This window comes from Spermophilus citellus (genome assembly GCF_964194105.1).
Source record: "Spermophilus citellus genome assembly, chromosome: 3".
Taxonomy (NCBI): Eukaryota; Metazoa; Chordata; class Mammalia; order Rodentia; family Sciuridae; genus Spermophilus; species Spermophilus citellus.
This window is the reverse complement of record NC_138184.1, coordinates 136,224,977-136,248,518: the sequence shown is the minus strand read 5'-3', so window position 1 is coordinate 136,248,518 and position 23,542 is coordinate 136,224,977. Positions and strand designations below refer to the sequence as shown.

Genomic DNA, 23,542 nt, shown 5'->3' with positions numbered 1-23,542 from the left:
TGTAGTAATAGACCCATCTCTAGGTCCAAGATGAGAGGTGGAAACCTACATGACTAAAACTTAAAATTCCAACCTTGGCAGAGACCTGGGGGACATGCACCATTTTGAAAGTAGAGCTTTTGCAATGACCTTGACTTTGCTCAGCCTTTGTCTTGCTAATGCTTATTTAGGTCTTGCCAGCTGAGCTTGGAATACCCTACATCTTGGCCTTTGTAGAACTTTGCTGTTAAATTGACTGAACTATCTCTTTGACTGCATCTTGTGCTTGTCCTCCTTTGCTGTAGATAGATGGCTGTTAGCCCAGGGAACTTTGCTCAGAAAGGGCGATAGAGTTGGAAGGGAGACTGTTCATTTTATCCTTATCTAATTCTCAGGTTTTGTGGCACCTACAAAGTAAAACCAATGATTACAGCACTTTGTTGAAGGCTTATGTGGAAAGCTACATACCATTTCTTGAAATATTCTGGTAGTCCCTGTGGTTACAGTGGTTTCTTCTCCGTAAACGAAGGTAAATAGATTTTTCTTCAATTCTGAAACAAATATATGTATTTATGTATTTACTGTCAGGACATTTAATGGTGAAGTTCAAAGAAACTTATTATTATTGTTTTTTGGTACCTGGGATTGAACTCAGGGGCACTCAACCACTGAGCCACATCCCCAGCCCTATTTTGTATTTTATGAGAGACGGGGTTTCACTGAGTTCCTTAGAGCCTCGCCATTGCTGAGGCTGGCTTTGAACGCGTGATCTTCCTGTCTCCACCTCTGGAGCTACTGGGATTACAGGCATGTGTCACCGTGCCCAGCAAATAAACTTATTTTTGACATGATTTTTTAAAATATGGTGAACATGAACTCAGAAGATCAAAATTTCACTGACTTTTTTTTCCTAAACTGTGAATATCTTATTGGGAGTTAATAAGAAGCAATTCAATGAAATGAGTGCCATTGATATGGTAAGAGTACTGCTAGAGACATCAAACTTATTTTGTATGAACCTTTGGAATAATCCCTTTCTAATCTTTTTACCAACAAGTGCAGTAATTTTTTTGAGGAATTATTCATCTTTATAAATTCTTTTGTTTTGAACCTGACCATATTTTCTTTCTTCCTCTGGTTGCTCTGAAACTCTGGCAGACTCCTGTGTCCAGATCCATTCTCCCCTGGGTTCATTGCAATAGAGGTTTGAGCAGTACCCATGTCGGCTCAGAGTGAAGATGCATTCCCCAGTTTCCCTTGCAGCTAGGAGCAGCCATGTCACAAAATTCCGAATGATGCAATGGAATTAGAAATACCCAGTGGCAGTTTCTGGAACATTTCTTAGAACACAATTAGAAGGTAACTCTTGCTATTTCTTTGACCTCTTTTTCCATCCTGGAATAAGAATGCTGCAATCTTGGACTATGGGGAAAAGGTCCACACTGGGAAAGCCTTGGTCGGTGGGAAGGAGCCTGGATCCCTAGGGAGTGGGTGGAGTTAAGCTCCTATACTAGTTCTAGACTGCATGTCTCTGTATTTTTCTGTGTAAGAAAAATAAATTCATGTACTATTTTATTTATACCACCCATCTGTTGAATCTGTTTTACTTATAGTTGAATCTAATATTAATGAGCACAGAGCTAGAGCCAAATTTGACGAGAGTATCAGGCTATAATTATACATATTTTAAGCAATTTTCTTGGCTTTCCTTTGCCTCATCTTTGATTTTCTAATTTCTTTTGCCAAGCTTTTAATTTAAATGTAATTTAATGTTATGTTGTCTATACTTTTATAGATTTCCTAAAATTCTTTTTGAAACAAGATCAAGTATAAACTAATGAATAATAATTCAACTTATAAATATTCCATTACTCTTCAAATATATCTTTTCTTCATTCTGATAAGCTCATATCTCACAACCTTATGTAAAATTACCCTCTATTTTACGTATTATGAAAATCTTAATAATTGTATTACAATGCTTGGCAACTGTCTCAAATACTTCAGAAAGGTAAGAATGTACTATGTTTGGGCATTTGGAATATATTGGTAGTAGAATTCTTGAAGTCTGAGAAAACTAATGATAACACTTCTTAGTAGAAGACTAAGATGTCTGAGCAATATTTTAAGTACAAGATTTTTGCTTTGTGATAGAATTTTGAAGTGAATGATACATTTTTAAATTATCATTATCATTATTATCATCCAAGCTACTCATGCAAAGAGCTTTAAAAATAAAGTTTAGGAGAATGTTTGTTGAGCATATTGTATGGTCCAGGCACCGTTTATTGTAGGCAATTGGGTTATATTGGCAAGTGAAAAAGACAAAAGATTCCTGCCTCTGTGTTGTTGACATTCCAGTAGCAAAAGACACATCAAAAGCACTAAATATTAGAAATAGCTAAACTATATTCTAGAAAAAAAGTAAAAAAATAAAAAGTAATAAATTCTATTTTAAAAAAGGGGGAAAGGAGATTAGGATTAGAGTGGCCACAGGAAGTCTCATTGAAAGGTGAATTAAGATAAAGATGAGCCTCATAGAGCCAAACCATTTGAATGGTTAAGACTTGCAATAATAAACAGCAATCTCATACTTTTGCCTCTTTCCCAGTTCCCAGGGGCAACCAATTTTAACCTTAATTGGCTGAGTCTTTTGATATTGTGGGGGTGGGGGGGATTTTTCTTTTTATATTTAAGTAACATACTTTAAAAACTGAATTTTTGGTCTTTTAAAATTCTCTTTGCATGATTTTTTTTGTATTTATCATTAATTCATCCTCAAATCTTTTACAGTTGTTTGTAGTGCATATTCGTCTCCTTTTGATATGCTCTGTATGTCAGATTGTTTATTAATTTTGTCATCTTGTGGAAATGTCTCCTAGAGCCTGTCAGTTTGCTTTAGCTTGGGCTTGTTGTCTTCACCCTGGTGCACAGTGGGTAGCCTGAGAGTTCCCTTCTCTATCCTACTGGGTTGTTAGACATCTGATTTCCTGGAAGGCTATACTTTTCTTATTTTGGATGGAGAACACTTTTATATAACTCGGAAAGGTGGATGGAAAGTAGTTTCATTTTTTTTAGCACTTGTATATCTGGAAATGCTTTTATTCTTTGACTTGCTTGCTGGTGAGGTGTAAGGTGGAATCTGGAAACATAGCTTACACTGTAATATAAATGTTGGTAGGATTAATGGGATTTGGTGAGAAAAAACTTGAAGTGAAGAAGTATCAGAGTTTACCTCTTCCCTGAACTCTCATCCTATCCAAAGGTGTCTTAGGACACAGATGAACTCCACACCTCTGGGACAAGAACCTCACTCTTTGGCACTCTACATATATTCAGGAAAAAAGAGTTGAAGTATTTCTAAGTCACTCTGATGATGAAAATGATGACAACGGTGATAATAACAACCACCACCACAACAATAAATAAATTTCCTATATAGGCCATTGCTTTGTGAAAATGGGGGTACCTCATACATGATGGATCAGCTTTTTTTTAATATTTATTTTTTAGGTGTAGATGGACACAACACAATGCTTTTATTTTTAGGTGGTGCTGAGGATCAATTCCAGCCCCATGATGGATCAGCTTCTTGCCAAACTACCCCAAAGGTGATGGAAATTAGCCTCCAGGACCATTAGAATTTGGAATTTGGCCATCTGACTTTATGTGGCAGCATGAAGATGGTCACATTAGCCTCAACACCTCTACCTTTGAATGTGGGCTGGGTTGACTTCTTCAACTAATAGAGTATGATAGAGTGGCATTCTGCCAATTCTGGCTTTTAAAATTCCTGGCAACTTTTGCCTTGTGGAGCTCTGAACTGCCATATAAAAAGTCTGACTGCCCTGCTGGAAGCAACCAAGATGTCCTTTGATAGGTGAACAGATAACAAACTATAGTGTATCCATACAGTGGGATATTCAGTGATCGAAAGAAATGAGTTGTCAAGCAATGAAAAGATGCAGAAGAACTTTAAATGCATATTTTAATTGAAAAAACGTCAACCTGAAAATACTGCATATTTTGTGATTCCAACTATAGATGCTATTTGATGTACAATGAAAATATGACCCAGCAAACCCATTTAAAGTTGAAAATATCCTAAGTCAAAAAATGCATTTAATATACTGAACCTACCAAGTATCACAGCTTAGCCACAGCACATGATAGAGTATTGGTTGTTTTTTCTTGTGACTATGTGGCTCATTGGGAGCCACAGCTCATTACTGCTGCTCACCTTCACAAAAGAGCATCAAATCACATATCACCAGCCTGGGAAAAGATCAAAATTCAAAGTGCATTTTTCTTTTAAATGCATATCACTTTGGTACCATTATAAAGTTGAGGAAATTCACAGGATGAACCATAGTAGGTCAGGGACTGTCTATTTATGACATTTTGGAAAAGGCAAAACCATGGTGAGGGTAAAAAGATTAGTGGTTACCAGGAATTTGGGTGGGAGGAGGAAAGATGAGTAGGTGGAGCACAGTGGATTTTTTAAGGAAATGCTAATCTGAATCAGTATTGGCTCTTCATTTCTAACAAATGTACCACATTAATACAAGATATTAATAATAGGGGAATTTAGGGAGAAGGCACAGAGGTATGTGGAAACTCTTTGTACTTTCTGCTCAATTTTTCTATAAGCCTAAAAATGCTAAAAAAGTAAGGTCTTAACCTTTAGTTCCCCTTTCCCAGGCACCCGTCATGTGAGGGAAGCCATCTTGGATCCCCCAGCTCATCCTGGCCATTAGGTGAATCCCAAAGAGTAACCAAGGTCAATGTCATATGGACAGGAAGCACTGGCTAGCTGAGTTCTGCCTGAATTCCTGACCCTCAAAATTATGGGATATAATGAAAATGGTTATTGTTTTGAACCACTAAAATTTGTAATATTTTGTGACACAAAAGATATCCAGAACAGTTTGGTTGTAGAATTTGGTTGAGACAATTTTCCCAGAGAACTTTGAAGGAATGTATCTGTTAGTTTCTAGCTCCCCGGTGGTTAGTCTGAAGCCATTCTGTGTCTCAATGTTTTGCAAGCCTGTAGTAGCATTTTGTTCCAAGTGTTCTTGTTATGATTTAGATATAAAGTGTCCCTCAAAAGCTCATGTATTAGACCATGCAATAAAGCTTAGAGGTGGATTCATGTAACATTATTAAAAGAAAAATATTTGGCAATGGAATAAGCAAAACATTCAACTTGTTTCTGGAACAAGAACAAAAAGTTTAGAGGTGGAACAATTGGGTTAGAAGGGCCTTAACCTAATCAACACACGAATCCACTTGAATGGATTAATGGGGTGATAACTGTAGGCCTGTAGGATATGGCTGGGAGAGGTGAGTCACTGGAGGGTGTGCCTTTCTGGTATACATTTTGTCCCTGATGAGCTGAGCTTAGTCTCTCTCTGCTTGCTGGTGGCCGGGTCCTGAGCTGCTTTCTTCCATCATGCACCTTCTGCCTTGATGTTCTGCCTCACCAAAGCAATGAAACTGGCCATCTATGATCTGAGGCATCTGAGGTTGAGTGTCAAATTGTTCTTTTCAGGTCTTTTGGTCAGTGGCAAAAAAGCTGACTAAACAGTTCTGAAATGCTATGATAGCAGATGGTGTTGGTGTGGTTCTATTTTCATTCAGTTTGGGGCATCTGATGGAATCTTTCAAATCTTGGAAGTTCACGTTATTCAATTCTGAGAGATGTTCTCGGATTATTTAATTCATGACATCCATGTTTCTTTTTTAGAACTCTTTTTTGGATATTGAGTTATCTGAACTGGTCTTTCAGTTTTCCTAGTTCTACCTTATTTTCATTTGTCTTTTCTTCTCTACTTTTCTGAATGTTATTCTCAATTTTGTCTTTCAACTCTTCCTTTACAATTATCTGCTATCTTGTATTCGTTGTTTAGGAGAGCAGAAATGGTCAACACAACAGCCACCATCATAGAAGTGATGTCATCACTGCATATTCAACTTATTAAATCAACGTGCTCTCACAAAAACGTGAACTTGTGAAAGTGTTATTTTATTGGCATTTTCACTAAAATAGGAATTTGTTTCCTTTAGTACATCCAAGGAGAGCTCATGATCCTCAATAAATTTATCTATTAAAAAAAATTCTCAACCGCTCAGGAGGCTGAAACAGGAGCATCATGAGTTCAAAGCCAGCCTCAGCAAAAGCAAAGCGCTAAGCAACTCAGTGAGACCCTGTCTCTAAATAAAATACAAAATAGGGCTGGGGATGCGGTTCAGTGGTCAAATGCCCCTGAGTTCAATCTCTGGTTCCTCCTCACCCCCCCAAAATTATCTGCTACTACTAGTATAATTTCCAAGTACTCATTTTGTTTTCTGAATATTCCTTTATCACATGTTCTTGTTTTATGAATGTAATTTCTTATGTTTTCGAAGATAATTTTAGTTATTTTTATGAGTAGGCTGTTAATTAGAGGGTTTTTTCCCCACTTTGGTACTGAGGATTTAACTCAGGGGTGCTTTACCTCTGAGCTACATCCATAGCCCTTTTATATTTTTTATTTTGAGACGGGGTATCACTAAGTTGCTAAGTTGCTAAGTCTGGCTATGAACTTGTGATCTTCCTGTCTTAGCCTCCCAAGTTGCTGGGATTACAGGGTGTGCCACCATGGCCCTAGAGTTGTTTTTTTTTTTTTTTCAAGTCCCCTACCTGCTGCCACCTTCCTGCACCCACCAGTGCATAGTTCCTCTCTGTCATTTTCCTTTGTTTTCATGTTGGAGGTTTCCCTTAGATGTCTGATGATCTGATAGCCTTGGGTTATTGGTTTATATTTAAACATTGAAATGGCACACTAACAAGCTGATTTGGAAGTGGGCTGCTGGGTGTGCTTTTTGAGTATAGTCCTGGCTGTAGGGTGAACTGGCTGGGCCTTTCTCAGGGAACTCTGCGGTTAGCATCTTGGGGTCTCCTTTTGGGATGTTCACATTCCCAGGGGAAGAGTTGTCTAGTCTGTAGCCAGGACAGTAGCTGCTAGGGCCCAGTACTTGGCATACCTAACTGCTTTTTCTGCAATCTTTTAGCCTCACTTCCTTTCTAGAGTGTAGCCAGTCAGTCCTCAAGTCTTCTGGGGGTTCTTCAGTGTAAACCAGGTTTCTGCTGGGTGTTCCCCCCAACTAGCTCAGGATGCAGCTATTCTGAAACTGCTATCAGCTACAGCTTGTCTTTCTGCTTCTGGCTTCCAACATGTTGTGGCTGTTGGCTCTTCCTGTTCTCTTTGTCCTTGTGGACAAATTCATTTACTATTTTTTAAGTAGAGTTTCCCAAATATGAGAAGTAAATGTTTGTGTTTAATCTGCTATCTTACCTAGAAGCCTGAAACAAATACTGAATGGTTTACACCCTGTGCCTTGACTATTTTATTATATTTTGGAATAGCAGATAGGAAATGGACGTTAGATCTGAGTTCAATACTAAAATAATTTCATGGTCAATAAAGAAGGTTTATTTTCCTTTGGGAAAGTAATTGTTATCAATACTTGGTCATAAATGTATTTTTGATAATTCTAAAAAAGGAATTTATGTACTGAAATATGGTTTTGCTCATGACCTGCCTCTGGAGAGCAAATAGCATGGGTATTAATCTTATAGGTACAGCTTATTTCACTTTTCATTACAAGAAACATTGATATCTTTACCAATTGGCAACAGATTCATTCATATTTCTAACTACAACTAGTGCCTAGAGGTCTGGGGATGTAGCTCAGTGGTAGATTGCTTGCTTAGCATGCACAAGCCCCTGAGTTCAATCTCCACTATTCCCTTTATCCCACAACATCTAGAATTTGGGGATTAAGTTGTTCTGCCAAACACTAGAAGTATTTTATATAACTAAAACACACTATTTTCTTTCATCCTCATCCCAAATAAATAATCTCATTTTAGGAATTGAATTTCCCAAGGAGTGCTCAGGAATTCTGAGCCTAGAGAGGAATCAGTGGAATATTTTGAGATGCCTACATGTTCAGAGGATGGCTCAAGAGAAAGTTCTCTATGCTCAAGGTCTGCTGGACTGCATGAACAGGACCATACTAGGTCACACTGCATGACAAAGTCAAACTGTAATGACTGTTCTGGTCTCAAATCCTCCTCTTGTTCTCCTATTTCCACTTGGAATTTTTAAGTGTCCCAGTGTTGTCTTTTGTTACTCTCTTTTCATTGTGTTGCACAACAAAATCCAGACCAATGGGCCTATAGAAGAGGTGACTGCTTTAATCTGCACTTTGTGGGATGGAGAGGAAAGGTACTTGAAAGCCTCTTCCACACTTTGTCCAATGCCTGAGTACTGGTATCTTCAACACCAGAAGCAGGCTTGGAGGTTTAACCATGTGAAATTTCCAGATTTATCCACTCCATCTACTGGAGGGCTCTGTGCAATATAGGCACTGTATGCAAGAACCCCTGATTACTAGTCAAAATTCAAAATAGATAAATCTCAAGTCGAATGGTTACTTATTGCTTTGCCCAATGCTGGTTCATATATCCAAAAACTTCTCTCTCTGAGAGTCTTCTAAGACCCTCATTCCATTAAAACAAATCAAAACAAAGTAAAATCAAGAATGGACCTCACGAAAAATAATGCAGACAAATATAAAGATTGATTTACAACTAAAGAGAAAAAAAAAAAAGAAAAGAAAAATGGTTGCCTCCTATATTGACTCAAAGGAGAACCTGGAGTTTTCCCAAAGAGTTAGTAGCCTGTCAGAAGTCTTCAGGATGAATTGAGTGTGATATGCTTCAAGCAATAGTGACATATCATGTTCTGGTTTACTTTCTTAGGCCATTTCTGACTCTCTCCAGAGGGACATCTAGTTTGGGCATAAATTCTGAGGCCCTATTAAGTTCAATTTTAGAGAATAAGTCACAGAAAAGAGTGGGACTAGGAAGGCTGGCAGCAGGATGGTGAGAGAGAAATGGTAACATTTGATATGAAGGGTTAGGGCAGGCAGTAGATTAAGATAAAATTGGATAATTTACAGACTAGACAGACTCTCTCTAGGGACCTTTTCTTCCAGAAAGCTTTGAGAAAAGGGTAGATATTTTTCTTTCTGATGTGGATGCAGGTTAGGCCAGCATGGGGCCAGGGAGATGGATTAAAGACCTTTCAAATTTTCTTCTAGTCCTTTGTTAGTAGCCAGAGAGCCCTGTGTCACTCCTAACTCACTGCATCACAGAACAACCAAGATTCAGCCTCTGAGAATGATAAACATGCAGATCATGACTTGTGTATTCCGAGAGACCAGCAGTGTGCTAATTTCACAGGGTGAGGATGACTGTATTGAGGAGGTCCTGGGAGTTCAGACATGCAAAGATTAGCAGGACAGCATGATAAATTTTGAATTTGGAGCAGGAAAACTGTATGGGGAAATAGACTTCATGGGCACTGGGTTCAATAATTCATGAGCTGCTGGACTTAGACTAGCTGCCTACCTGTTAGGTCAGCCTCTCACTAAGACAGATTCCTCTCCTGTTCTCTGAGGGCAGAGCCATTTTAACTCTCTCCATCCTGACCCTTAACCAGCTCGGGATTTGATTCTAGGCCAGTGGATGAGGGTGAACATGACAGTGGGAAAAAACTAAGAGACTTAAGGCAACGGATGCTTATAAATTTGAAAAGATCAGCTGTGACATAGACAATCATTTTAATAATCAAACAGCATTTCCCAAAGGATGTGCTGTGAAGCAACAATTTCTGAAGATCTATCTTTTTCATAAAACACAAATATGGAATTCACATAGTTCTGCAGTCAAATCAGTTTAGGAAATATTTAATAAGAGCAGCAAAATGGACTAAGACAATGTTGTACTCCTCTCCTTTTTTTTTTTTTTTTTTAGATATACAAAGATTTTTGGCATGTAAAAGCTCTGATAAGCCTTACACTGAATAAACTTGTTTCCCTTTATTTAAATTAGCATTTCCAAAACTTATTTCACTTAAAGAATCTTTTAGAAAATGTGCATAATACCTTTTAACATTTTGTGGAACTGATATTTGACAGAATACTTTTTGAAGAAAATTGATGGATTATCTCTGTGATCTTTATTTGAAAATTGAGATGTTCTAAAGTATCATGTCCTGTTGGTTATAAGAATTCTACTAAAGAAATTTGGAGAGTGTTCATTTGCTTATATAAACCTAGGCTACAAAAATCACATCATTCTGTACAAAAAAGTTCACGTGGAGGCTTGAATTTATCTATTATTGATCAAACTTACTACTAGCAAAACTTCCTTTTGTTTTATGTTTTCTGCTTGGCTACTGAGTTAATAATTTTCTTTTAAATTATTTTTTTCCAATTTGTTGATTATAAGATGAATATTTTAATATTGATTATGTGATTTAATATTTTAATGAATTTTGCTAATTTCTTATAGAACAGTGATTATAGGACACACTTAAAAGTCCAAGAGTTTGTTATGCTGATTTACTTTTACACATATAACATGCAGCTGGAGATTCAATTCATGCTGTTTATACTCCTTTTCCTCGCCCCTACCGTTTCCCATGAAATGTTAGTTCCGGCAAATCTGATTTGATTTGGGCAATTTGAGAAAATGTATATGAAGGAAGTCTGTGGATTGTAAAGCATTCTAAAATGTAAAATTATATAATGAACTGGTTCAGCAGTTCTGTTATGGAGTACCTACTGTGTGCCACATGTTGTGCTGGGTTCTCAGGCTACAAAATGAAGTCACCTGATCATACTTGGGATGCTCACAGTCTGGCTGCAGGGCAGGTGGAATGGAAGATAGTGAGTAAATGTGTTGGTGGGCCTGATTCTGGACCCTCATGGAGGAATGCTTATCATTTTGCTCATTGTGTAGCAGAGAAGTCCTAACACAGAATGCTATGTTTGGGGACAAAGTGCTGTCAGAACACTGGTAAGTGCAATTTCCTTGCTCCTTTGACAGAAATTTATTCCCTATTGGTACAAGGTCAGCTTTGATGGCAGTTTCTAAACTCTTGATGTCTGGACTCCCGTAATATGATATGTTGTGTATCACCTCTGGCCTATCATGACTATTATGTGTAAATTGGCATATACCCACCCTGAAAGCTGCATTTTGCTGCACAATAAAGCAGAAACAGTCTTCTGAAACTGTCTCCAGAGGGATTTCTCTGCTTCCTCAAGCTCCCCACAGCCGATGCTGGAAGTTCAGGTCCCTCAGCATAAATGACTGTGATAAGTGAGGAGGGGAGATCAGATAGTCCAATGGGGGTTAGTAGGAAGAGACTGTCTAGAGAGACTGATCCCTTAGCCATGGGTTGTGACCCACAGTAGAGGGTAACTAGATAGAACAAAAATGAGATAGATGCTTATGAAGAGATGCTTAACTCAAAATGACAAAATATTGTTAAAGCGGAAAAAATTTAAAAAGATGGACAATATCTAGTATTGGCCAGGATGGGATGAGACAAGTATTCTCACACACTAATTGTGAGAATATAAATTTGTATAGTCCATTTGGAAGACTTTTAAAAAATTAAGAATATATATATTTTGATTCAACAATTCTTTTCCCAAAGAAGTCCTTATACATATTCATAAAGATATAGTATAGAATGTTCAATGTAGTGTTGTTGGGAATATGAGACTTTGGAAATAAGTTCAATGTCCCTGACAGGGGAAAGAAAAAAAAAAAACCACACACACTACAAAATACTGTGTAGCATAAAACAAGAATGGAAAGTGCTCCAAGAGGCATTGTTGAAACAAAGCATAACTTTTACTATGTTATGCATGATGTTTAACTTGTTGGAGAATCCCAACAAAGTGTTTATTTCATCAAGTACTAATACACGTATGGAAATACCTAGAAAGGGTCTGGGTGGAATTATGCTAAACTGTGAAATGGGGGGACTTTTAACAAATACATCAGTAATTTTGTGAAATTAAAATATATTCATAATCTGAGTAATTAAAAATATTAAAATGTAAGATAGCTAGAAGCAAGAGGGAGTCAAAAATAAGTAGAAGCAAGGGGAAGTCATTTAATAGTATTTGGCAGGGAGACTCTTGTCTTTCAGGAGCCACCGAATCTAGAAAGGGTCCTGAAAGGGTCCTGCCCATGAGTGGAGGATGCCATTCTTTCTTGCCTTCTCAAGGATCGCATTCCTTTCCACAATCTCTTTTCTCTCTCTCTCTCTCTCTGGGAACATCCCATCACCATAGTATGTTGTAGGATTTCTCATCTAAAAATAAACTCTTCCTGATCTGCTATTCTCCTCCAGCTTTCCTCTGATAGCAAAACTCACTGGAAGAGTTGTCCGTGCCCACCTGCACTCACTGCATCACCTCCTGAACCTTCTCTCCAATCAGGCTTCCATTGCCACCTCACTGACAGGTTTCTGGGCTAAGTGTCTCCATGGTCACCATTGGTCTTTCTCAGCTCTTGTCTTCCTCTGCTTCTGGCAGCATCAGGCCGATGTGACTTCTCCTTTGGAAATACTTGCTTCACTTCGTCCCCAATCACCCTAAGCCATTTTAGTTTTCTTTATACTCTTAAGTCTGTCCCTTCTCAATCTTCTCTTCCCAGATCTCTAAATGTTGGCATCCTCCAAATTCTGTCCTTAGTCACTCCTTAGAACAGAGGTGGCAAATTTTTGAATTCAGAACCATTATTAAAATTGTTGAGGACCCTGGAGAGGTTTTATTTATGTGAGTTAGACCTATTGACATCTATTATATTAGAAGTTAAAATGAGCAAATTTTAATGGACATTTCATTAGTAATCAATTTTAAATAATGATGACTCTATTCCATGTAAGCATGACTTTTTTTTTTTCTGAAAAAGGTAGATATCTTAATAGAAGACAGCTGGATTTACCTACTTTTGTATTTAGTCATTGTGATATGTCATTTTGGTGGAAGTATGTAAAGAAATTCTGGCCTTACACATACATGGAGCTTTTGGAGATAATTATGGGATAATCTTCTTTGATTATTCCCAAACTATACCCAAACTCAATCAGTAGTAGTTTCTTGAAGATTGATTAATTGCAACGTATACTCTGAAATTGTATCAATGAACATTTTACACCTGGTTACATTAAAATGCATCGGTCTATCTTGAATTTTTAGTGGCTCTTTTACCATATATGATTTTATCATATGCTTGTCATTTAGAAAAAAAATCTGTTATGCAGATATTCCAAATATTTATAGATCTCATGATACAATATTGAAAAATTACATTTGTTCCTATTGCTACATATTTCATTAGAAAATGAAAATTTCAGTGAGTATTAGGAAGCTGTCAAATTCTTAGTAGAAGACACACATTTTCTAAAACTCAATTTTTTTCTTTGAAGCTGGGAGTCATGGTGCACACTTACAGTACCAGCTGCTTCTGAGGCTGAGATGGGAAGATCATTTGAACCTACAGGATCTTAAGACCAACATGGGTAACATAGAGACACCCTGTCTCAAAAACGTCATATGACAAAATGAAACAACCCTTCCAAACAAAAAAGCAAAAAACTCCAGATTTTCCTTTGAAAGCCAAATTTTATCATTAACACCAATGTTTTCACTTATTTTCCTTGAAACGAACTTATTTCATTCATTTTAGATCATATATATATATATATATATATATATATATATATATGAAAAACCATAGTTTGTTTCATAGCCAAATAAATAGCTTTTATTTGAAAATAAAAATTTTCAAATTTTTGAAATAAATAAATAACTTTCTATGAAAAACTGATTCAGTTTTCAACTCACCTACAGAAAGACTTTTCCTTAAGAGAGACATCATACCTTGTTAATGTTTTGTTATGCAGCAGAAGTGCTTTTTGCATATTTTGCATGTTATTGGATTAAATGATTAAAAATTATTTATTCAGCTTAATAAAATTAATATTTTTTGATGCTCTGTGGAATTAAAAACTTTTAAAAATTTTTTTTCTCATTAGTTATACATGACAGCAGAATGCATTTTAACTCACTGTACACAAATGGAATACAACTTCTCATTTCTCTGGCTGTACATAATGCAGAGCCATAGCATTTGTGCAATCATACATGTACATAGGATAATAATGTTCATCTCATTCCATTGTCCTTCCCTCCCATCCTCTGCACAATCCAAAGTTTCTCCATTCTTCCTGCCCCCAAATTATGGATCAGCATCTGCATGTCAGAGAGAGCATTTGGCCTTTGGTTTTTTGGGACTGGCTTATTTGGCTTACCATGATATTCTCCAACTTTGTCCATTTATCTGCAAATGCCATAATTTCATTCTTTAAGACTGAGTAATATTCCACTGTGTATATAAACCACATTTTCTTTATCCATTCTTCTGTTGAAGGGCATCTGGATTGGTTCCATAGCTTAGCTCTTGTGGATTGAGCTGCTATAAATATTGATGTGGTTGTGTCACTCTAGTATGCTGATTTTAAGTCCTTTGGTTATAAACTGAGTGGGATATCTGGGTCAAATGGTGGTTCCATTCCCAGTTTTCCAAGGAATCTCCATACTACTTTCCAGAGTGGTTGCACCAATTTGCGGTCCCACATAGGTGGCGTTTTTGAGAAATGATACCTATCTCTTGTTTCAAACTGAGAGTTGAGAAGCTGAAGAACATACCAACTAATGTAGTTTGTGCTAGTGCTCTGGTGCATGCTAGCATGTTGGCAGTTTTACCTACCATTGATTTTATACCTTTAGTTCAAAGGGCTACCATTGGTTCGAATCTTGAATGTCCCCCAAAGGCCATGTGTTGAAGATCTGGTCTCTGATGCAGCAGTGTTCTGAAGTGGGGCTTTCAGGAAATGTTTGGATAGTGGGGACTCTTAATTTCATAAGTGTATTAGCTCATTGATGGATTAATAATTTGAGTGGACTATTGGGAAGCTATGGAAAATGTAGGAGGTGGGACCTAGCTGAAGGGAGGAGGTGCCTTTGGAGACTATATCTCATCCCTAGCCCCTTCCTCTCTCTCCGCTTTCTAAATGCCATGAGGTGAGCAGCTTTCTTCTGTCATACCCTACTGCCATAATGTTCTGCCTCACCTCAGTCGAAAGCAATGGAGTCCGCTGACCATGGACTAAAATCTCTGAAACCATGAGCCAAAATAAATCTTTTCTCCCTTAAGTTGTTCCGCCCCCCTCAGGTATTTTGTCTCAGTGATGAAATCTAACTAATACGATTACACAGTGAAAAGAAAAATGATTTTTTTTAATATTTTATTTTTTTTAGTTTTCGGCGGACACAACATCTTTGTTTGTATGTGGTGCTGAGGATCGAACCCGGGCCGCACGCATGCCAGGTGAGCGCGCTACCTCTTGAGCCACATCCCCAGCCCGAAAAATGATATTTTAGTATTGTTGTGCAAACAACTTTACCTTGTGGGCCCCCTGAAAAGACCTTAGGGACCACCCACCAGAGGTACATGAATCACAGTTGAAAAGCAGATGGATTCTGTCCCACTCCAGTCAGTTGCACCCAGCTTCAGATGATCACCCCTCTGATTAATCATTTGTTTGGCAAAGTATAATTATGATAGGGCTAATCATTTGCAATTATGTCATATGCAATTTGTGAATAATAGATTTAATAAGGTTATTAAACTCATTAGTGTTTAGTACTTACATGTCTTTTTTTTTAAAAAAAATATGAAATTGGGTTAAAAATCTTAGCAGCAAATCCCTACTCTCCAATTTTCTTGTTTGAATGCCCCAAGTGATTTGGTTTGGAGTGAATACATTGCTTTTCAAAATTGTTCTCTCATATAACATCCACTGAGTGGGAGAGAATAGATAACCTTTTACATTCAGAATCTAGGACACCTCTCATCAAAGATGTGTTAAATGTCCTTAGATAATTTTATTGTGCTGCTTATAACAATGGCTCTGTCTTTTGCTTTCTAAGTATTTGCTATGTCTCTGGCCCAATATAACATTTAATCTAGAAAATTCCATCTGGTTTGCATTCACATGTATCAACTTGTTGATCTCACTCTAACCTTTCCAGCTTGACATGGTAACTGTTTTTCTTTTGACTTTTGTAACTTTTTATGGCTAACTTCAACCTTTTCTTTTTTTTTTTAAAGCTCTGATTGCCACCCTATCCCCTCAACACTCCAACTTTAAAGAACCTATCTTTTTTTTTTTTTTTTGGTACATATTACAGAATGGTGTATTTCCTTGTGGGAAATTGGGGCATGCATATAACATTATTTTATTGATTTCACTCCCTAGTAACTCCCCTTTCCCTCCCCTGATGTCCTTTCTATACCCTAATGGTCATCCTTCTACTTTCATAATGTCCTTTATCTTTTTATTTTTTCCCCTTTTCCCTTGTTAATTTCCACATGTTAGAGAAAACATATAATTCTTCCTTTCCCCCCCGCTGAGTCTGGCTTATTTTGTTTAACACAATGCTCTCCAGAACCTGTTTGCCATTTAGCCCTGGCCTGCAGATCTCCTCTGACGACTGACTCTAGGCCCCACTTTCTGAGGAAGGGGATGAGATAAGCCATAAATGCTCAGTTTAGATGTGGTTGGTTTAGGTAGCTATTTTTGTTAAGGATTTGGGCACATCTGTTTTTCTCTCTGGGATGAAATATTATACACAAGGGGCAACAATAATAATAACAAATAATAATAATAATGGAAGGGCACTTTTATTCATTAGCTGGTCAGACACCCAACATCACACAGTGGGGGCTCCCTGTGCATGAGCCCATCCTTTACTGCACACTAACTATGCTTTGGCCACATGTGGCTCAGAATGCTTCAGGCTCTGCGCGGTGAAATTAGTCTGCCTTGTCTCAAAGGACAGGCTGGTTCAGGGGTGGAGAAAGGCATGTTTGGTAAGGACAGAATTGCAGGGGCTTCTCTCCCCAAGAATTTCTCCAGTGCTGCTGAGTCAATGTTATAGGGTTTGGATACTGGAATGTCCCTCAGAAGCTCATGTGTTGAAGTCTTGGTCCTCAATGCAGCAATGTCCAGAGGTGGGACTTTTGGGGACTGATTGAATCATGAGGGCTCTAACCTCATCATTTATCTGCAAATGCCATAATTTCAATCTTTAAGACTGAGTAATATTCCATTGTGTATATAAACCACATTTTCTTTATCCATTCTTCTTTTGAAGGGCATCTAGACTGATTCATAGTTTAGCTATTGTGAATTGAGCTGCTATAAACATTGATGTGGCTGTGTCATTCTAGTATGCTGATTTTAATTAATCCCATTGATAGATGTATAATTTTAATGGACTACTGGGAGGTGGTAAAACTGTAGGCAGGTGGGGTGTGGCTGGAGGAAGTAAGGCACTGAGGGGTATACTCTTGGGGACTATATTTTGTCCCTGGGACCTCTTCTCTCTCCCCCTTTTCTCTCTCTCACTCTCTCTCTCTATTTTCTGGCTTCCATGAGCTGAGAAGCTTTCCTTTACCATGCCCTTCCACCACCATGATGTTCTGCCTCCCTTCAGGACCAAAGCAATGACCATGGACTGACCATGAACTGAGACCTCTGAAACCATGAACTGAGACCTCTGAAACCATGAGACAAGTTTGTTTGTTTGTTTGCTCAGGTGTTTTCAAAGCAATGAAAAGCCGATTAACACAACCAAGTAGCATCACAAAGTAGGGTACATCATCCTGTAACCAGTAAACTTGAACATTGGAGGGAACTTCAAAGATCAGTTGGCCCACCTCAATTTCACCATATGCATAAGATCAAGGGATGCCAAATGTTCCACCCAAGATCACATAGAACACGTTTCCTCATCTGTAAGTACAGACTTCCTTCCTCCGACTCCACTATGGGGCTGTGGAATTTTAGATACTACTTTCAAGTAAGAAGTCTCTCCTTTCTTATTGAAGTTTTGGTATTGTTTCTCAACCCTCTGCCAGTGGTATTAGAACGTGGCTACTTAAGAACAATTTTCCTGTTACATGAATTGCTTTTGAAAGTGACCTGAATGTGAAGTGCTATTTTTAGCCTTTTAAAAATACATTTTTTTTTCTCCCATGTAGTTATAGTTCTCTTCTCTATTGTCAAACTCCCCCAACCCCAATGGGGAATGTTTTTTTTTTCTGCTTTGACCTACTCAATTCCTCAATTTCCTATTGGAAAAATACAAAACCACATTGTTTTAAGGGATATTACTTTTTGAATTTTCTGAAGAGTCAAGCACAGTTAACTCAGATGAAGGAACTAAAGTTTGTAAAGCCAAGGGGTCATGTTTGTCTTTCGATGAATGCACATAATTTCAATTAGTGTTATTCTCATGTTATGCAAGAGATTAATTTTGAAAGAACGAAGAGTATAGTAGAAGAAGGAAAGAAAAAGAACCATTTTCTCTCCCAAACTGCATCTTTGTGCTTTCATGAAGTGCATTCTTTCTTTTTTGGGGAAGAGAGTACCAGGGATTGAACTCAGGGGCACTCACCCACTGAGCATAATCCCCAGCCTTATTTTTGTATTTTATTTAGAGACAGAGTCTTACTGAGTTGCTTAGTGCCTTGCTTTTGCTGAGGCTGGCTTTGAACTCTTGATCCTTCTGACTCAGCCTCCTGGGCCTCTGAGATTACAGGCTGCGCCACTGCGCCCGGCATGGGGTGCATTTTCCGATGATCATTGCTTATGCTTACGCTAGGAGGCTGATCCCGGATCACAGGAAGCACATTCTAGAGGGTCCAGTTGGATAGAGAAATCCATGAGACATTGTGTCGAGAAGCATCTGGACTCAAGGGACATTTACCCAAAATGCCAGTGGAGGCTGTGCACATGCCTCGCAAGAGCTATTCCTAGGTCTGGATTTTCATTTTCCTGATTTCACAAGAACAGGACCTCTCATATGCTAGTCTCTCCCTGATATTTTGATATACCTTATAGTTTTTTATTACTTTAATAAAGAGATTGACCTAGCATTCGTTATCTGCAGGTACAAGTCACATGATGGTGTGTGAGATGGCTTACTAGTATGACTCCTCTGAGGACATGTTGCATGGTGAAATGCAGGGAGTGCCATACCACCTGTGCTTCTGCTTAACAGGGGAATCATTGCAAGTCATACTCCAAACAGAGAATTTCCTTTTCTATCAAAAGAAGTTGAATATAGTCTTCTCCATTCTAGCCGAGTGGCAGAGAACACAGGCATAGTACACAGAAACAGCTGGCAAAAACATAGCTCTGGGCCTAACAGACCCATGGACAGAAAAGCTCCAGGAAGGTGAACAACTAGCTGTGGTGTGCTCGACACCTTAGAAGTATAGCAGATAGGACAATCCTTAGCGTCAACCAGAGCAAGTTGCATAAACAGACTGAGTAATATATAGCTTACTATGAAAAGGTGCTCAGTCAACACAGATTAGCTCGGAACAGAGAGAATGTTTACATAGGTCACACTTAGGGGGCCACTTCCTTTGTGAGACAGTGCTGTGGTTTGAATGTCTCTCTCAAAAGTTCATGTGTTGGGAACCTAATCACCAAATGCATACATTGATGGTATTTGGGGTGGGCCTTGGGGACACAATGGAGGAGTGATGAGGTCATGAGGGTGGGATCCTGTGATGGCATTAGTGGCTTTATAAGAAGAGAAAGAAAGACCTGGGCTAATAGGCTGTCCTGCTCTAGGCACCTGATGCTTACTTACATGTGACGATTCAGCAAAAAGGCCCTCATCAGATGCCAGTACCTTGATATCACACTTCCCAGCCTCTAGCACTGCGAGAAATAAATTTCTTCTTTTTAAAATAAATGATTCCAGGGGCTGGGATTATGGCTCAGTGGTAGAGCGCTTGCCTAGCACCTGCGAGGCCCTGGGTTCGATCCTCAGCACCACATAAAATAAATAAATAAAATAAAGATATTGTGTCCAATTACAAACTAAAAAATGAATATTAAAAAAAAACCACGATTCCATCTGTGGTATTCTGTTATTACAGCAGAAAGTGGACTGACAGAGTCAGAATTTCTCTGAATAATGGTTATAAGAGTTATAAAACAGGTTTTCCTTCTTGCTTCTAAGGAAGATCCTGCTGCCCAAGGGGCTCTGATCAGGATGGAGGTGGAAGGTGGTGAAGGAGTGGAGAGCTAAAGGGATTTTCACTGGCCAGGGAGCAAATCCAAGTGCTAAGATAGAGGCACAGATGCAAAAAGGAGGCTGATCTCCCTCTTGTCTCCCAGTAAAAATGAAAAACCACTGAACAGAGTATTCTTGGGGGCAGGAGCTAAGTTTGGGTAGAATTTGGGGGAAAATTAAATTTAGGAGAGGCAGGACAGCTACTGGTGTGTGTGAGCTGTATGTGCAAGCAGAGGAGGAAACGAGTTCTCATCCTACCTTTTGCATTCTTTGAATGATTCCAGTCAAGATGTAAACTATTTGATCATTAATATTAAAATTCGTACTGGGTTTTCTTCATGAGGTCAAAAGGTGGCCAAGATTTATAGGATTCACGTGTAAATTTAAGCTTCCACTGAAAGATCAGGAAACTGTGTTCTTCTCATTTAAAATTCTGCTATTATCAGAGAAGCCTTGATTAGAGAAACTTCCAGATATTTTTATAAATGGATAACTGGATAGTCATTTCCCTAACCCACAGCTGTGTCCCATATCTAAGGGACAAAAGCTAGAGGGAGACACATTTCTGTACTCTGAATGCAAGCAGCACTTAAAGGCTATGGGCTGTGGGTAGGAGGGCCCTCACCCATCACGTCACTGTCCTTGTTACAGTTTGACCCAAGTTCCATGATGACACATTCTACTACTTCTAATTAATCACATGACTCGGTGAAGTTTCTTAATCTGTTGACTTAAACTTAATGGCAAAATACAAAAAAATAATACCACTTACCTCACAAGGTGACTGAATGACACCCTCTCTACAGGACACCCAGTACCGTGCTTGGCATGTAGTTACTTTTTGTTTTTAACAAACTTTACTTCATACTGTCCCTATTCTTGGTATCATTAGTGTTTTTCCACTAATGACAAGAACTAGGTTTTTGGTTAAGTTTGAAAATGGGACCTAAACTTGAAAACACAACTCCTCTGCTTTCCTTATATTCACAGATGATGGGTATGTTTTCTCAAAGATTTGTTATCTTTTCCAATTTTTTTCTTTATCCCCTTTCATCACTCCAATCTCCTAGTCATTTTGGGGGTTTGGGCCTCTTCTCTTATACCCAAAAAGGAGAGGGCTGTTGATCACTTCAGTGAGTGCCTTCCCTATGGAGCCATGTAGACCCGCCTTTAACACACCTACCTTACATTATCAATATCAGTACATTGTCATGTCTGCTTACTTGATCATATTTGACTGCAGAGGCAGGACAAACCTTATTCACCTTCAAAATACCTATGCATCTGTGCCTGCTTTTGTGATAAGTATTAGTAAGTATTTTAAAGTGAATGAGTAAAGATAATAAACCACAAGATTATTGACCATTTGCAATGTCCTTTGTTAAACAAGACAATTGTGTGTTGAAACTCTAAATGCTTGTCCTTTGGGTGTTCCAGCTCTTTACAGATTGGGGTGTCAGGCCCCAGGCACACTCGCTACAATTTCCATGGCTCATCTCACCGGGGCTTCCTCTCTCTCAGGTGTAGCTACCTCTGTCAGAGAGGGTGGGTTGTGTCCTGCTAAAGACCTAAAGGCAAAGTTCTGTCCTTTCTTCTGTTTTACACAGGAAGCCATTCATATGCTGTATTCCTTTTACCTTTTAGTTTTTATACATAGCTAGGGGATGTTGAGAGAGATATTCCTCTTACCCTGTGACTTTCTACCATGTTGGGACACTTGCAACGTCTCCCTAGCATCACAGGTGTGCCTGCTGGGCTCAGGCCCTGGGGAGCATAGCCAGGCCCTAGGTCCACACAGGCCCAGTCACGCATTGCAGATAGGCGCAGTCTCCTACCCACAGCACACAGCCTTGAAGTGCTGCTTGCATTCAGACTGTACATCAGGTGCAGTCTATTCACAAACCCAGAGCATTAAAATCAGGATGATTCCAGGACCTTGAGTCTTGCAAATTAATTTTAGCCATTACCTTTGTAAATATAATCAAAATCAGTGATGTCTTTTGAGTATTTTCCATTCGTAGTAAACCACAGATCCCCCCCTCTCCCATGGCAGGAACAGTCCCTTCTCACCAGCACTGACATATGATGATGTATGTTCCATCACACTGCATGAGTGATGGCCTCGATGCCAGTGGTGGATTGCATTGCATGTCATTCATATTCTATAAGCAATTCATTAATAATTCTGGTTTCAACATCTTGGGAGTGAGCCCCCCTCCTGTATTCTTTCATACAGTGATATACTAAAGTGTTTGAGAGTGTCCAACACCATACCTGCTTGTGGAGTCCAGAAATCCAGTAACACCAGAGCGCTGGGGCCAGTCAAGCTCATTGGTAATTGCCATTGGCAAACTGAAGAAGGAATTCTAAAGAAAAATAATAATCAATTAGAAATTATCCAAATGGCCATTTGTTTTTCTACAGGTAGTAAGTCTATCTATGTCTTGAGCATTGTTGCGTGGCTATCTCTCTGTCTCTCCCTCTCTTTAAGAGCCTTTGGCTTCTGAGGCAGATGACTCAACTCTGACCTTCACCTGAGAGTTCACAATGATCAGCGTCACCCACAAACTAACTGGCTTTCAGTCAGTTCCTGTGAAACACATGGAACATGAGGAGTCTTTCTGAGAGGGATGCTTCATTGACAGGTAAACTTCCCACTCTTAAATTTTCTGAGATTACCCTCATTTTTTCAGTTTAGATCATCAGATGATCGCCAGAAAGGTAATTGCCCTGAAAAAAAATAGTACCCAAGACCCCTGCAAAAATGCCTTTGCTGGGTTTAAACTGTGCTGTTAGTCAATAAGATGGTGCCCCTGCCCATTCTGGTAGCCTCAGGCACTTTTGGGAATTGAATGATGGTTTATATCCCCATAAAGATGTACCTGAAGCCAGTATGGCCTGTAATTTTGGGAGGTTTATAGACCCCTCTATGGTTTGAATATGGTTTCTCCACTCCGAAACTCATATTGGGGTTGAATCCCCAGAGCTGGGTATTAAGAGAACAGAAACATCATCAGGCTATGGGGCTTAGAAGTGGGATTTTTAAAAGATGATTAGATAAGGTCATCAGGGTGGAGCTGTGTGATGGGATACTGTTGGTTTTATAAGAAAAGGAGAGATCATGTGTTCTCTGTCTCTCACCAGGGGATGCCCCGCACTCCCTCAGGAATCTCTGCAAGAAGAACGACATTGGATACAACCTCTTAATCTTGGATCTCCAGAACCACGAGCCAAAATAATCTTCTTTCTTTTTAACTTACTAAATCTGTGGAATTGTGTTATAAGCAACAGCAAATAGACTAATGAATAGCCCCTGCAACTAGTGTACAGTCAAGAACCCCTGACTTGGAGTGTTGACAACAATAGGATTCATTTAAGTCACATTTCTATAGCTGGTGCAAAAACTACAGGAGGCAAATGTGGTCAGCTGTCACTTCTTATTGTTCCTTTTATAAGTGCCGTCTGGGACAAATCCCTCCTGTGGTCT

General features: G+C 38.8%; 1 protein-coding gene across 1 annotated transcript in view; it reads right to left on the bottom strand.

Moving 5' to 3' along the window:
• Window positions 1–23,542, bottom strand: part of AOAH (acyloxyacyl hydrolase) — a 223,752-nt gene that overhangs the window by 58,948 nt on the left and 141,262 nt on the right. Inside the window, exons 12-13 of the mRNA XM_081285694.1 lie at window positions 22,330–22,421; window positions 448–530 (exon numbers count right to left, since the gene is read on the bottom strand). Coding sequence (XP_081141820.1) covers window positions 448–530; window positions 22,330–22,421 — 175 coding nt within the window. The remainder of the gene's footprint in view (window positions 1–447; window positions 531–22,329; window positions 22,422–23,542) is intronic.